Raw genomic sequence first — 15639 nt, 5'->3', positions numbered from 1 at the left:
CACTGGCCTGTCTGACAGCCTCCCCAGGGAGCTGATGCGCTTCTCCGGGCTTCTGTCTGATGGGATGGTCACCGTAAGAACCGGATCAGAGGAAAACGGCTCCTTGCCTGTCCCTGCAGAAAGGGCTCAGAATTCCAGTGGCCTGTGAGCGAGGAGGATAAGAGGCCGTGGAGGGGAGGCTGGCTTCACAGAAGTCTGAGGGGGCTCACTGGGCACCCCAGCCTCCCTGCACAGTTCTCAGGGTCCAAGTGCAGGGCGCCAGCCTTGGAAAAGAGCAAAGGGTCTGTCTCCAACCAACACTCCCAGATGTGCGGTCCAGGAGCCAAGCCCCTAGGGAAGAACCGGGGACAGAGGAGGGTGCCCAGCTTAGAAGAGCTGCAGGTGAAGGCAGAGTGTGACACCCCACCACCTGAAGGACCAGCAGGAGGCAGAGAAACCAGACTCCTCCGATGCAGGGTCCAGGGACAAAACTAGGAGTGCGGTGAGTTAAAGAGAGGCGACCCCCACCTTGAGACGGGAGGGGACGCACCCTGTCAAGGACAGAGCTTCCACTACAGGCCGGAGGTTCTGGTTTTTTTTTTTTGTTGCAGACACTGAACATAAGTCCTTTTTTTTAAGAGTGAGAAAGAGTACTCACGCGGTGGGGCACAGGGGCAGAGCGGGAGAGAGAGAATGTAAAGCAGGCTCCATGCCTAGCACAGAGCCCAAGGCAGGGCTCGATCTCACGACCCTGAGATCATGACCTACACTGAAATCCAGAGTCATATGCTTAACCGACTGAGCTACCCGTGCACCCCTGAATCTCAGTGTTTTTGTCGGTCTACTCAGGCTTGTCTTGGGGTAGGTAAGATATCACTGCGGAAGAGCTTTTCTCTTAACAGTGTTTTCCTACTGCTTCTCCCGATACATATAATTCCTCTTCTAGATTCATACTCTCAGGTATTAAGGCCTAAATTTACAAATTCCCTTTTAGACTCCAAATACCACAAGGGGAACGGCTTCTCTGGGGGCTGTCTTGGCAAGGGGAGGAGGCCGAGCTGAGCAAGGTTCTTGGGGAGGGGCGGTCTTAGCACAGGAGGTACTGACCCCAGAGGTCTGGCCTGTCCACAATGTGCTGTCCGTTAGTGATGGCCTTTTACCCACGAAAATCTTCAGCAGCAATAAAGACAAACCTATTGCAGTGATGGCTTATAATGGGACATTTCCTACCACGCAACCCGAGTGCGGAAAGTTTGTGTTTCTCAGACTGGGGGTCTGCTGGTGTATTCTAGGCAGTCCTGAGAACAGCTCCTGCGAAGGATTTAATTGCAGTTGCCCCTCCCCCCAAACTCATAAGCTGAACCCCAGCCCCCAGTGTGAGGGCGTCATGAAGCAGGGGCCTCCAGGGGGTGTGTCCACTAGGCAAGGGCACGGTGAGAGGACGGCCGTCTCTGAATCAGGAAGCGGGTTCTCACTGGATGTTCCGGCACTTGCAAGAAGGACGAGAAAGTACATTTGTGCTGTTTATAAGGCGCCCTGAGCTGGCATTTTGTTAGAGCTGCGGGAAGGCGACTAAGAAAGCTCCCCTTCCCTTGAGTTTGAGAAGCTCTGGCCCTGCATGAAGGTCAGCAGCCGGAGGCGGGTGGAGAAAGAGTGTTGGGTGCAGAGTCAGACAGAAGGGGCTGAACCCCGGCTCTGACACTTGCAGGGTGTGGGAGTGCTGTGGACTGGTTATTTAATCCCTGGAGCCCCCTCTTTGGCTGTGAGGATGATGATACACAAGTTGGGGCTCCCTCCGTGCCCCAGAGCTCTCAGGCCACCAGGACACCTACAGCGCCGAGCCTAGGGCAGCTGGGGCCCAGGCTGGTCACCGCCAGGGACTGTATACACACAATCACTTTCTAAGTGTTCTGTAACAAACGTGGGAAGCACAGAGGCATTCTGCAAGGGAGCCTGATCGTGGCTGGCCCAGCCCACCTCCCCAGCTCATGGGAACTCGATCTCCTGCCTACTGGAATAAAATGGTGGCCGCCCCCAGGAAGGTTCCACTCCACGGAGCACCTAGAGGCTTGGAACCCACATGTGAGAGGCAGCCACTGTTCCCTCCTCCTCCCACACAAAACTTCACCCACACTGGTTTCACCAGAGTTTAAAAAAGGTACTGATAAGAATGCGTACCATCTTTGTGGGGGGGGGCGGTTTCAGCTACCTAAATTTTCAAGGGGAAATATGTATTTATCTTTCTAGAAGTCACATTAGGAGGAATTCAAATGTACACAAGGAGACCAAGTAGAGAGGAGGGTTCTTCCCTACACTCTCACTTCCAATGGCTTCAATGGGATGCCAGCCCCCTCGGCTACCAAATGGGCAGAGAGGGTTGGCGGCAAAGTGGCCTAGGGTCGCCCTCAGGATGAGCCACGAGTCCAGGCCAATCAGGACTGGCTTTTCTAACTGGCGGTCCATGAGGAGAGAGCTGAACTTTGACTCAGGCAGGGAGAAGCTTCAGGAAGAAGCCCACCCCTGAGGCCCAGCCTCTTCTCTAGACAGCACCCAGAGGCCACACTCCCTAAAAGACTGACCTGTCACACACTCCACTTTCATCCCTGGAAAGCTAACGACAGCCTCCCACATGGGAGGGTCCAATTTCACACCCTCTGTCTACTGCCACTGTTCTTTAAAATGCCACTTTGCTTGTGGGGAGGGAGCAGTCTGGGCCATGGAGAGGGAGGGTCCCTCAGGGTCCCAGCAGAGAGGGTGAGGCCAGCCTCTCGGGTCTGGAGGTCTCGGGGTATGAGGGGGAGCTGACCAGATCCGTATACCCTCTGGGGCTGGGAGCCCGCCTTCTGGAAGGCGGGAGCCTGTCTCAAGTGCTTTCCTTATGCCGTCCTCCATCCAGGTGTTCTCCCAGGCTCACTTACTCTTTGCCAGTCCACAGGGGCTGCCTGAGGAGACAGTGCTGCCTGGTTCAGCAGACACGCCTCCCCGTGATCTCAAGCCCCATTTTGACCTGCCTGCTCGCTCTCCGGAGTCCCGCCCGGCCTTACTTGCAGAGGACAGCATCGGCGTCAGACAGGGGCTCGTACAAGCACAAGTCGCCTTCCTCCACATCTCTGGAGACCACCATCGTGAGACCCAGAAAGAGGGCTGCCACGGCCAGCCTCATTGTCCAGTCCGTGGACACCTGGAACGAAAGGAACTTTTAGAGCTGGGGGGCCCTCTGCAGGGGGCGCCCTTCTCACCCTGCGTGTCCCCACCCCAGGGGCCCACTTGGAGGAACAGAGACCACTGGTAAGCAGAAGGAGAAGGGCAGGCAGCTGCCTGGGCTCCAGCCGCCAATCTGCCACCAGGACACGGATATCTTGAGAGGACCTGGGCCTACTCCAAGCCGGACTCAGTTTGCAGTCCTGGCTGGGGCCCCGCCCCTGTTGGAGCAGGGCTTTGATGGCCACTAATCTCCGTGGCTGGGGCAGAAGGGCTTACATAAGTCTCTCTTCCCAGCAATGCATCCTATCCCTGCCGCTCGCCCCGTGTGCAATCAGCTGGCCCTAGGCCAGGCAGCCTTCTCCTTTGGCTTTAAGGCAAACCCTGGGAAGCCAGTGACCCCAGGCTTTGGGCTGGTCCTGTGGTGCTTGCGAGAGCAAGACCTTGATCGTCTCTCTAGGAGCTGTGGTCTGGCTGGGCTGAGCCCTTGGACAGCTCTGCGTCCCCTGCCCACAGTTCTGTGCCACCTGCCTTGACAGCCTTGGGGCTGACGGAGTTGGTGGACCCAGGACACAGTGACCCTGTGCAGGAGGGGCCGCTGCTCTTGGGGCCGCCTTGGCCCTGAGGACAGCTCCAGAGGGCCAGCTAAGGACAGAAGGGCTCCTCTGACTGCACCTTGCCGCAGTGCTGAACTCAGCACTCTCCCAAAATAATAGTCTCTGGAGAAGAAGCCAGCAGGGCTGCTGGGGAAGGGGGCAGCTTGCGGTGTGGGTTGCCTGCGCTGGCCGGGAGGAAGGGGGGCAGCAGCCTGCAGGAAGTTGCGTGTGGGGCTCCCACTGGAACAGGAGAGGGCAAGGGGAAGATCAAAGGCAGTTCTCCCACTGCCTTTCCAGCTGATCTGCCCCCTGTCTTCTCCGAGATGGGGTGTGGGGGTGTGCCGGGGGGTTGTTCTACCAGCTGGGAACCGAGGATGCCTGGGTTCTGCTCTGAGCCGCCCCCCAGGTTGCTGAGGTGGGAGTTGGTGGGGGGGTCTATGCCTCACTAGGATGCACCTCTTCTCCTTCTCAAAAACAAGTGAAATACCCCGTCACTCCTGTGCCTTGCTAAGGAAGATGAGATCATAGCCATGAAGTGTATGCAGCTCGAGCTTTAGAGAAACTATTTCGAGCATCGCTTGCTTTCCAGCTGAATTCCTGCTTCCAGGAGCCCGACTTCTAGCCAAAAGCCCTCCTTTGGGGCAACAACTTCGATGCGCTTCTCAATAATTAGAGTCCCTGATGTATGGCCAGGGCTCCCCAAAGAGGACCCCTTCCCAAGGTCACCCCCTCACTGGAAGTGTCTCCTGGTAGCCCCCGCTTCACAAGATGGCAGAGAACGGAATGGGACAAGCTATGGATGGAAGGGCCCCCGGGCGGGGATGGCCCTCACCTAGGGAATGCTCGTCATTTACACAGAGTGTAAGTAATCTTCGCAGCTCCATCCATGTGTTCATTCATTCATCCATTCATTCATTCGCAATCTGTCTCTCCAGCGAGTACTGAGCACCTCTCACGTTCCAGGCCCTGAGAAGACAGAGTGTCAGCAGGGTCCCTGTTCTGGAGGAGCTCACTGGATAGCCAGAGCCACAGGGTCGATGCTGCCAGCATTGGTCTTCCAAGGCCAAGAGCCTCTTGCCTTCAAAGTGGCAGCCACTAGAAAAGCCAGAACTTTCCTGAATGCCAGTAGCTCTCAGCACCAAAAAATGGCTGTCTGGAGGTGGGGGAGAATCCCCGGGATAGAGTTGCTCCTGCCAAGCCTACCCGTGTCAGCAATTCTTCCTCACTCAGTATGAGCCAAGCTCTTATCATTGAATCCTCTTGATAGGATCCTCTGAAGTAAGTACTGTTGTTATCCCATTTTAGAGAGGAGGAGACTGAGGTACAGAGAGGTTTGCTGACCTGGACCTTGGTCACATGGGTTGTAGTGGCAGACCTGGGATTTGAACACATGCCATCTGCCTCCAGACTCCCTGCTCCTTAACCACTCTCCTCTACTGCCCCCTCTTGGAGCTTTGCTGTCCCCTGTCTTTCCCCTACTATTGTCCCCCTCCATTCCCTTTGTTCTTGGAATGAAGCCTGGAATCTCCCACTTAGCCCATAATGCCTGCCTGATCTGGCTCTTTCTGCTTCTCTGGCTGTGACTCTCTACTTTCCACAGCTGCGGCTCAAGGTTTAACTCCAGCTCAGGCCTCAAGCTCCTTCCTGCCCCAAGGCCTTCCTATGCACCCCCGTCACTTCCCACTCCCTTTTGGTGGATAGTTGAAATGTCATGTCTTCAGAGAAATGCCCTGACCCCCAGGTTCCATTCAATTACTGTTACACAGAGTTGTAGCTCCTTATTCTTTTCCTGGTTCTTAAATGCTTGTAATGGATTATTTTGTAATTACTTACTTAGAGATTAGTTTATCGTTCCCTGCCCCCGTTTCCACAAGCTTCTTGGGAGGCGGTACTTAGTCTGCATCCAGCATTCCAAGCACAGTCCCTGGCATTTCTAGATGCTTAATAAATGGCCGCGTGAATGCCTGACAAACCGGCCACCTCTGTTTCTGATAGTTCAATTTTCCCGTAACAGCTCCTAACTCAATAAACAACAGCAGGAAGTAACCGCTCAGATTGGCCCCTGGCCCTGGATCCCTTTTGCTTATTTGTCTAACCTTCTCTGGCTTGTTTTCATACAGAGAGCTCCGACAGAGTGCAGTGGTTCTTGGCATTTTCGAATCTGATCTTTCTCTTGGGGACTCACAGGACTTCACTTCCTACAGGGAGTCCAAGATCTGGGAACCACATTCAAGCCCAGGAAGGCACAGTGTCCCCTTCCCACTGCCAGCCTGCTTTGCTCCACTGCCTTATTTCTGGAAACTTCCATCTCTAGATCCCGGGTAGCCACCCTGGGAGCCCCCTTCTTTTCCTCCAGTCATCTGGACTGTGACCACATCCCAGTACTATCAGGGAAGCTGAGCCTGTTGGCTTCCCAAGATGCCTCGGTCCCTCTAAACCCTGGAATCTGCTGGGCCACGGCTCCTGGAACACTTGACTCCCCTCCTATCCCTCTAGGCCTCCTCTCCCTCCCTCCCTCATCACTGCCCAGGTATTACCTTCCTTCTCCATCCAGACAGACGCTCGTGCTTTCCCTCTCTCCTAAGCCTTTTCACCTCTGCCCTCTGGAATCTCCGAATCTACAGTGACTACATCCCCCTCCCTCCTTTCCTTCACTCCACATATAAAAATTGAAATTTATATGCCATAAAATTCACCCTTTTAACATGTACAATTCAGTGGTTTTTTAGTATAGAAATCACTAAGGGTTGAGCAACCCTCACAAAGTTATGCAACCATCATCACTACCTAATTCCAGAACATTTTCATCACCCTCAAAAGAAGCCCCAAAGTACAACTCATTAGCAGTTACTCCCCCTTCCTTCCTTTCCCAGACCTGGGGAGCCACTAATCTACTCTTTACCTTTGTAGATTTGCTTATTCTGGTTGTTTCCTATAAATGGAATCATACTACGGTTGACCCTTGAACAAAAGGGGGTTAGGGAGGCCAATTCCCTGTGCAGTTGAAAATCTGTGTATAACTCTTGACTGCCCCCAGATTTAACTACTAATAGCTCACTACTGACGGGGAAGCCTTACTGATAACATAAACAATAATCCATATTTTAACACATATTTATATGTGTTATATTCTGTTTTCTTATGATAAAGTCAGCTAGAGAAAAGAAAACATTATTAAGAAAATTATAAGAGGGGTGCCTGGGTGGCTCAGTGGATTAAAAGCCTCTGCCTTCGGCTCAGGTCATGATCCCAGGGTCCTGGGATCAAGTCCCAATTCGGGCTCTCTGCTCAGCAGGGGGCCTCCTTCCCCCTCTCTCTGTGCCTGCCTCTCTGCCTACTTGTGATCTCTCTCTCTGTTAAATAAATAAATAAAATTTAAAGAAAAGAAAAGAAAATTTTAAGAAAGAGGAAATATAGTGTGGACTTTCGAAAAATTGCATATAGGTAAACTCATGCAGTTCAAACCCACGTTGATCAAGGATCAACTATGTATGTGTTCTCTTGTGACAAGCTTCTTTTGCTTAGCATGTTTTCAAGGTAATCCATGTGTCAGTACTTCATTCCTTTCTATGGCTGAATACTTTTCCATTGTAGGAACACACCACATTTTATTTAACCATTCATCTCTTGATGGGCATTTGGGTTGTTTCTTCTTTGGGGCAATTATGAACAATGCTGTTATAAACATTTGTATACATTTTTGTGAAAATATGCTATGAACTTTCTTGGGTTATGCCCAGGAATAGAATTGTTGGGTTGTATGACAATTCCATGTTTAACATTCTGAGAAACTGCTCCAGTCTTTATTTTCTTGATGGTGTACTTTGATGCACAAAAAGTTATAATTTCAATGGACTCGACTGAATTTCAATCAAGTCCAATTTATCTATTTCTTCTTTTGTTGTCTATGCTATTGGTGTCATATTCAAGAAATTAGTGCTAAATCCAATGTCATGAAGCTTTTCCTCTATGTTTTCTTCCAAGAGTTTTCCAAACTTAACTCTTACATTTCCATCATTGATCCATTATGAGTTAATTTTTTAAAGATTTGTTTATTTATTTTAAAGAGGGAGAGAAAGAGAACATGAACAGGGGGTGAGGCAGAGGAAGAGCATCTCCAAGCAGACTCCCCACTGTGTAGGGAGCCTGAGATGGGGCTGGATCTCACCATCCATGAGATCATGACCTAGGCAAAAACCAAGAGTCAGAGGTTTAACCAAATGAGCCACCCAGGTGCCCCCTCCCCATTGTGAATCAGCTTTTGTATGTTGTGTTAGGTAAAGTTTCCTTTTTATTCTTTTGCATGTAACTATCGAGTTGTTCTAACCCCATCTGCTATTGGCTTGGCTTTTCCCACTTCAACTCTACCTCTTGCCATAACCAGAAAGCTACTTTTCCTGAAGTTCTTTCCTGAAGTGTGGAATGCTCAGTCTCCCACTCCCAACATGACTCAGGGCTGGGCGGTAAGGTTGACTAGCACCTCATTCCGCATTACTGTTTCTATACCATGACTCCTCAACCCTCTTGTCAAAATCTATACTTCTTGAGGCTTACTCCATCTGAATCAATCCTAATTGGTGTTATCTGCCTTCCTATCACTCCTTGCTCACTGAACACATTGCTACTTGGCATGGAAACTTTCCCTTGCTCCAAGACTTGATATTAACCCGGAGTGACATCCATATCCATGGAGATACCTCTTCCAACACCTCTCACTCCTCTCCAGCCTCTTTTCTGATGGCAACTTCTTGGACACTGTCACCTCTAAAAACCATTCCATTCCATTCCATTCCATGCCTAAAATCTTAAATTCAAGCAGCCATCCTGATAACAACCTCTTGTTCCTTTGTTCTCACTTTGTTACTCTCACTGCATCTACTCTTCCATCTGATTCTGATCTCCAATCCATTGACCACTCTCCTTTCTCCTTACCTGCTCTGACTTCCTTCTCTCTGGTGCCCAGTTTCCTGGGAATCTTTGCTTCTACTATTCACTTGCCACCTTCCTCAATTCCTTCTTCAATTTTGAATCCGTCTGCCTGATCCACTATGCACCCTTGCTGTTCCCCACTCTCACCTACCTTCTCAGTACCTTGTGCCCTCTACAGACCCTGGAGCAGGGGATGGGGAAAAATATTGTGCTAAATGAAGGAAGCCTGTTACAAAAGACCACATATTGTATGAGTCCTTTTATATGAAACATCCAGAACAGGAAAATATATAGGGACAGAAAATTGATTCATGGTTGCTTAGGGCTGGAGGTGGGTGGATGAGTGAATGGGGAGATGAGGGTGATAGCAAAAAGGTATGGGGTTTCTTTTAGAGGTGATGAAAGTGTTCTATCATTGTGTGATGGTTGCACATATCTGTAAATATACTAAAAACCATTGACTTTTAAACTTTCAAAGTCATTAAATTGTACTTATTTAAATTTACTGTATAATTTGGTGAACTGTGTGATATGTGAAACATATCTCAATAAAGCAATTAAAAAAAAAAGTCTAGGTGACATCAGCAAAATTATGGGACTGGGAAGCTCCAAGCTCTCATTCTTTCATGGAAACTTCAAAATACATACATGTATACATACTCCAAAACAAAACCAACCAACCAACCAACCAACAAAACAAACACTCAAAAAAACAGAGCTAGGAGCTTTGGTAAACTGTCAAAGATTGTGAGCAACCAAATGAATGCTCAATTGAGAAAAAGTTGCCTTCAAAATGATAAGAAATTTCATGGCATTTTCACATGTCTTTGCCCCCACACCCTCCCCAGCATGGTTCATTCTTGGCTTGGAGGATACTGAAGCCCAGTTACCAGTTTCCTCTCTCAAATCAGAGGCAGCAAAGCAGACCTTATTACAGTGTTATAATCTGTCTAAGGATTGCCTGAAGGACTGGTTTCTCTCTGGTCCAACTCAGGTCTCAGGGACGTTAAGGAGTGGGTATTATTTATGAAAGCTGCAGGAAGACTACAGACCTGCAGATATTTAGGGCAAGAGATTATGGATGGTGACATATGAAAGATAATATGGTTCCAAAGAGAAGCTAGGGTGAGATTCTTGGGGAAATTAAGACATTTAAAAGAAGTTGTGTATATGGGGGAACTGAGAAAGCCACATTCAGGTTCAGGTGAGACACATGCTCAGAAAAGACCAGTGAGGATCTTAAGTTCTCATCTGGGGCTGATCCCTGGGCCCAGAGCATGCCCAGCTAATTAATAAAGGTCTTCTTTGGCACACAGTCAGTCTGCAAAGACTAGGAAAAGTGGTTGTTTCTTTCAAATACACAAATTTCAACAACAAACATTCACATAGAACAAGAAAATGTAGCAATTCAAAGGAATAAAATAAATCGATATAAACTATTCCTGAGGAAGCTCACACATTAAGACCCATTAAAGACCTTAAAATAATTGTCTTAAATAAACACAAGAACTAAAGAAAATCAAGAAAACAATATATGAACAAAATCAGAATATCAACAAAGTATAAAAATGATGAAAAGGAACAAAACTAATTCTGGAGCTGAAAAACAAAAAAACTGAAATGATAAATTTACTAGAGGGGTTCAATAGCATATTTGAGCAAGGAGAAAAAAAGAATCCAAGAATTTGAAGATAGGAACACTGAAATTATTGATTCTAGGAGCAGGGGCAAAAAGAAAAAAGCATGAAGAAAAGTGAACTGAGCTTAAGAGATCCATAGGATACCATCAAGTAGACCAATACATGTATTATTAGTTCCAGAAGGAGGAAAGAGAGAAGAGGGCAGAAAGATTACTTGAGAAAATAAGGGCCAAAAACTTCCCAAATCGGATGAAGCACATGAATCTGCAAATGCAAGAAGCTCAAGAAATGCCAAGTAGAATAAACTCAAAGACATGCACACCAAGACACATAAAGTGTTGAAAGACCAAAAAAATGAATTTTGAAAGGAGCAAGAGAAAAGGGACTTGACAAGTACAAGATATGCTCCATAAGACTGACAGTTGATTTAACAGAAGAAATGAAGGCATTGGGATGATATACAGTTGACCTATAAACAACAGGGAGGTTAGGTGCACGGACCCCCATGAAGTCAAAAATCTGTGTATGACTTTAGACTCTCCCAAAACTTGAGTACTAATAACCTACTGTTGACTGGAGTCCTTACTGATAACATAAACAGTTGGCTAAGACATAATTTGTATGGTCTCTATATTACAGACTGTATTCTCACAATAAAGTAAAATAGAGAAAAGAAAATGTCATTAAGAAAATCATAAGGAAGAGGGGAAAAAAAATACACAAATAAGTGGGCCCGTGCAGGTCAAACATATTGTTCAAGGGTCAACGCTATTTAAATTATTTAAAGAAAAAACTGTCAACCAAGAATTCTATATCCAGAAAAAACGGTCCTTCAAAAATCAAGGAGAATTAAGACATTCCTAAATAAACAGAAACTGAGGGGGTTCGTTGCCATTAGATATTCCCTGCAAGAAATGCTAATAAGAGTCTTTCAGGTTGAAATAAAAGGACAGTAGATAGTAACTTGATGTTAGGTAAAAATAGAAAGATATCAGGGAGAGGTAAATATATGGGCAAACATAAAAGACAGTGTTATTTTATTTTTTCTTTGAAACTCCACTTTAAAAAAATTGGATTTAAAAGTAATTATAAGCTTTTGCCAGTGTACAGATATATAAAGACATAATTTGTGACATCAGTTACATAAAATAGAAGAGTGTAGCTCTATAGGAATAGAGTTTTTACATGTGATTGAGATTAATTGGTATCAATTCAAATTAGATTGTAATAATTTCAGGATGTTTTATGTGGTGCTCATGATACCAACAAAATATACCTACATAATATACACAGAAAGAAGTAAGAGGGGAATAAATACAAATTCTTCCAGAACATTAAAGTGGAGGGAACACTTCCTAAGTCATTTTGTGAGGCTAACATTATCCTGATACCGAAACCAGACAAAGACACTACAAGAAAGGAAAACTAAAGATTAATATTCTTTATGAATATTGATGTAAAATGCTAGCGAACTGCATTCAGAAGCATATTAACAGGATTGCACAACATGACCAAGTAAGATTTGTTCCTAGAATGTAAGAATGATTCAACACATGAACATCAACCAATATAATATACCACATTGACAGAATGAAGGAAAAAATCCACGATTAACTCACTGGAGGCAGAAAAAGCATTTGACAAAATTCAACAAGTTTATTATATGTAATATAATATATACAATATAGTAATTCATGACCTTTTTAAAGATTTTATTTACTTATTTTTGTAAGAGAGAGAATGTGCATCCGTGGGCAGGGAGGGGCAGAAGGAGAAGCAGACTCTCTGCTGTGGGAGCCCAAAGTGGGAAAGTGGGACTTGATCCCAGGCCCCTGGGATCATGACCCAAGTTATAGGCAGAACTTTAACTGACTGAGCCACCAAGGTGTCCAGTTTTTTTGTTTGTTTGTTTGTTTGTTTTTTAAGATTTACTTGAGAGAGAGAGAAAGCAAGCAGGTGGTGGGCAGGAGCAGAGGGAGAGAGAATCCAAACAGATTCCACATTGAGCATGGAACCCAATGCTGAGCTTGATCTCATAACCCTGAGATCACAACCTGAGCTGAAACCAAGAGTCAGATGCTTAACTGACTGCACCACCCAGGCAACAACAGCTTTCTTGATAAAAAATCAAAACCAAAACCAAGACACTCAACAAACCAGGAAGAGAAGGAAATGTCTTCAATATGATAACGGCTATGTGTGGAATACCTGTAGCTAACATCATACTCAATGGTGAAAGACTCAAAAAAATTTTCCTAGAGATCAAGAGTAAGACAAATGATTAGTTTCTCAGAGCTGCCATGGCACAGATTGGGGGGCTTAAGCAATAAAAACTTATTTCCTCACCATGAGGAGTGATTACTTAATGGTTACAGATTTTATGTTGGGGTAATAAATGTTCTGGAAATACATAGGGTAATAAATGTTCAACATTGTGAATGTAATCAGTGCCACTGTATTGTACTCTTAAAAAGAGTTAGAACGGGGGAAACCTGGGTGGCTCAGTTGGTTAAGCATCTGCCTTCGGCTCAGGTCATGATCCGGGGATCCTGGGATCGAGTCCCGTGTCAGGCTCCTTGCTCAACAGGGAGTCTGCTTGTGCTCTCTCTCTCTCTCTGACAAATAAAATCTTTAAAAAGAGTTAAAAGGATAAATTTTATGTATATTTTAGCACATACACACACCATAGACATCCAAGGAACTTGTAGTCTCTAGAGCCCACTTTGGAAGCACTGACCTAATCTATTCTCCTTACTGTATAGACCACTTGATCAGCCTCTGTAGCCTATTTTGAAAATACTCCCCATTGGCTGTGCTTTCTTCACCCTAAGGCCTTTGTACAAGCTGTTCTCTCTGCAAGGAGAGCCAATTCTCTCCTGATTCATGACCCCTATGGCTAACTTTTGCTTATCCTTCAGATGTTATTTAAACATCAGTAAACCTTCCTTCAGCGAATCTTCTTCAATATCCTCTTATATCCACATATAGTCTCTGCAATACTTCCACCATGACAGTATATATCAGGCCATTTTTATTTGCCAGTTACTTGTGCTTACCTATCACTAGAGTGTTACCTTCATGGGGGAAGAACCACATGTGTGCTGTGAATTGCTGCATTTGGCACTTAGCACAGTGCCTGAGAAACAGCAGATGATCAATTACCATTTAAAGAAGGAAGGAAATAAAGGAAGGAGGAGTGGACATTGACCTCCTGAAGACCACGTCTCCACCTTCACTTGAATCGGTGTCTCCCTTGGGTTCCAGGGGCAGTATTTGCTCAACCCTCAAGAGCTTTCACTGCTATCTTTCTTCTGTTCTAGTTTTCTGTGCACATATTTCACCCATTTGTTTCTGTGTCCCCCACAGTACTTTGAATATAGGAGACACTTAATAACTAAACAGTACCCACATTCAAAAACAATAGTCTTTTTGTTGTCCTTCATATGCAAAGAGTAGGAAAGGATTGCAAAGCCTCCCAAAATGCACCTGAGCCATCCTTTAGTTCTCAACTAAAAGATGTTGCTTTTATGCACGTTTCATTTCAAGTGACCGATTTGGAAACTGTCTTGGAATGTAAAACTATCAGAGTGTAGTTTCTTTCATTGTTATTTTAAGAAATACTTGCTTTCCTTCTATCACGTTTTGAATTATAGATCTTTAAATTATCAAACAGAAGTTCAGGAACTGGTGCTGTTGACAGGGGGTGGGGTGTGGAGGCAGTGGTAGAGAGAGCTGCAGAGCTGAATTTTCTAGCAATAACATTTCCCAAGAGTGAGGAGACCAGGAAGAGTGTCTATGAGATAAGCCCAGCCCTGGCTCCTGAGCCAACCACTCATTTTATCCAAGGGTTCTGCTAGACCTCCAGCCGGAAGCTGGGGGCTTGGGCAACTTCATTCCAAGGACACAAGGTCTTCTTTCTGGGAGTCCAGCTTATTGGTCTCAACAACCAATTATTGACCTAATCAACTCACTGCCTCAGCCAGATGATGTATTTACTGACTCACTTCATCCACAGAATGGAAAGGCCCAGATAAGCTATGAAACAGGGGTGTTTCCCAGGTTCATTGCTGCCCTATCATCCTTAGAGGGTTGACTATTCTGTCTGTCCTCATGGAGGTGAGCATTGAATGTAGAGCCCATGAGAGCTGCACATTGCCCTCCCCCTCCACTCCTTTCATTCACAGATCTAATCTCTGGTTCTGTCTACAGGTCTACACATGGGAGGAAATAAGAATTCTTCTTCTTTGGAGGGAGAAATCAGGGCCCCAACAAAGGAATGAAACTTCTTAAGTTTGTTAGAAGTAAGGCCTCTCTGAACTGAAATCAGTAATGGTAATCCTAGTCCAGGACTCCACTAGTGAGAAATGTGTCAAGGAGCCCTTTCTAGGAAAGTTAGAGAGGTGCATGATGCTCAGACACAAGCATGTAGAAATGCCATGAGTAATGGCCTCAAGTGAAATGAGGGTTAAGAAATTAGAAATATACCCTAAGCACAAATTCTCTTAAATTCTCCAGGCCACAGTTCTTGTCCCTGAGAACTTCTCATTCCCTCTGTCTCTCTCTCTGGCTGTTCCTGAGGGAAAGTTCCTGCCTCCCACCAACCAGGGAGAAGAGCCCTTATCACTTACTTACCCAGAGCACTGTGGGAGCTGTTGGGTGGTGGCTGCAGGAAGGTGAGAAATCTTGGCAGTTTTCTGGGCTGGACAAGGTGGGCAGCAATTTCCCTCCAGGGTGCCCCACAGTTTGGGCCCTTAAGGCAATCAGGGTCTGCCAGTGTTGAGAGTATGGGAGTTTTAAGGGAGGTTCCTGGAGTGCCAGGAGAGGAGGCAGCAGTTGGCCGTTGGGGAGGCAGTTGGAGAAAGTTCTAGGAAGTTCCAGGGAGGAGCTAAGATGCAGCATGGGTAAGAATAGGAAAAGAAGAATGGGTAGGTTTTCTGGCATTCCCTCTTCCAAGGATTCTAAGGTGAAAAGCAGAAATCACAGAGACGGTTCTCTTACCATTCTTCCTACCTTTCAAGATAGACTTTAAGACAGGGAGAAGAGGCACCAGGGATGCACAAAGAGAAGGCTGTGGAAGAATGAAGAGAGAAACCATGGAGACCAGAGTCCCAGAAAGAGATAAACAGCGTTGAGCAAAACTCACATCGACACCGAGAGGAGAGAGGTAGGATTGGGAAGCTTACCTGGGGTGAAGCAAGAGCCCCTTCTCCCAAAAAGTATGGCCTGGAGCCTGAGAAGAATGCACAGGAGCAACATTTGTTCAAGCCCAGGATCTGCCAAGACTGGGGAGACTG

At 46.4% G+C, this 15639-nt stretch overlaps 1 protein-coding gene across 1 annotated transcript in view; it reads right to left on the bottom strand.

Annotated features, from left to right (window-relative positions):
* PEBP4 (phosphatidylethanolamine binding protein 4) overlaps positions 1-15275 on the bottom strand; it is a 208049-nt gene extending 192774 nt beyond the window's left edge. The window contains exons 1-2 of the mRNA XM_032855822.1: positions 14978-15275; positions 3024-3160 (exon numbers count right to left, since the gene is read on the bottom strand). Of these exons, the coding sequence (XP_032711713.1) occupies positions 3024-3160; positions 14978-15244 (404 nt within the window). The 5' untranslated portion in view covers positions 15245-15275. The remainder of the gene's footprint in view (positions 1-3023; positions 3161-14977) is intronic.
* Positions 15276-15639: the final 364 nt, after the last annotated feature.

This window comes from Lontra canadensis, unplaced genomic scaffold (genome assembly GCF_010015895.1).
Source record: "Lontra canadensis isolate GAN:19392208 unplaced genomic scaffold, GSC_riverotter_1.0 scaffold10, whole genome shotgun sequence".
NCBI classification, from domain to species: Eukaryota; Metazoa; Chordata; class Mammalia; order Carnivora; family Mustelidae; genus Lontra; species Lontra canadensis.
The sequence above is the reverse complement of the archived record's forward strand: the minus strand, read 5'-3'. Positions and strand labels throughout refer to the sequence as shown.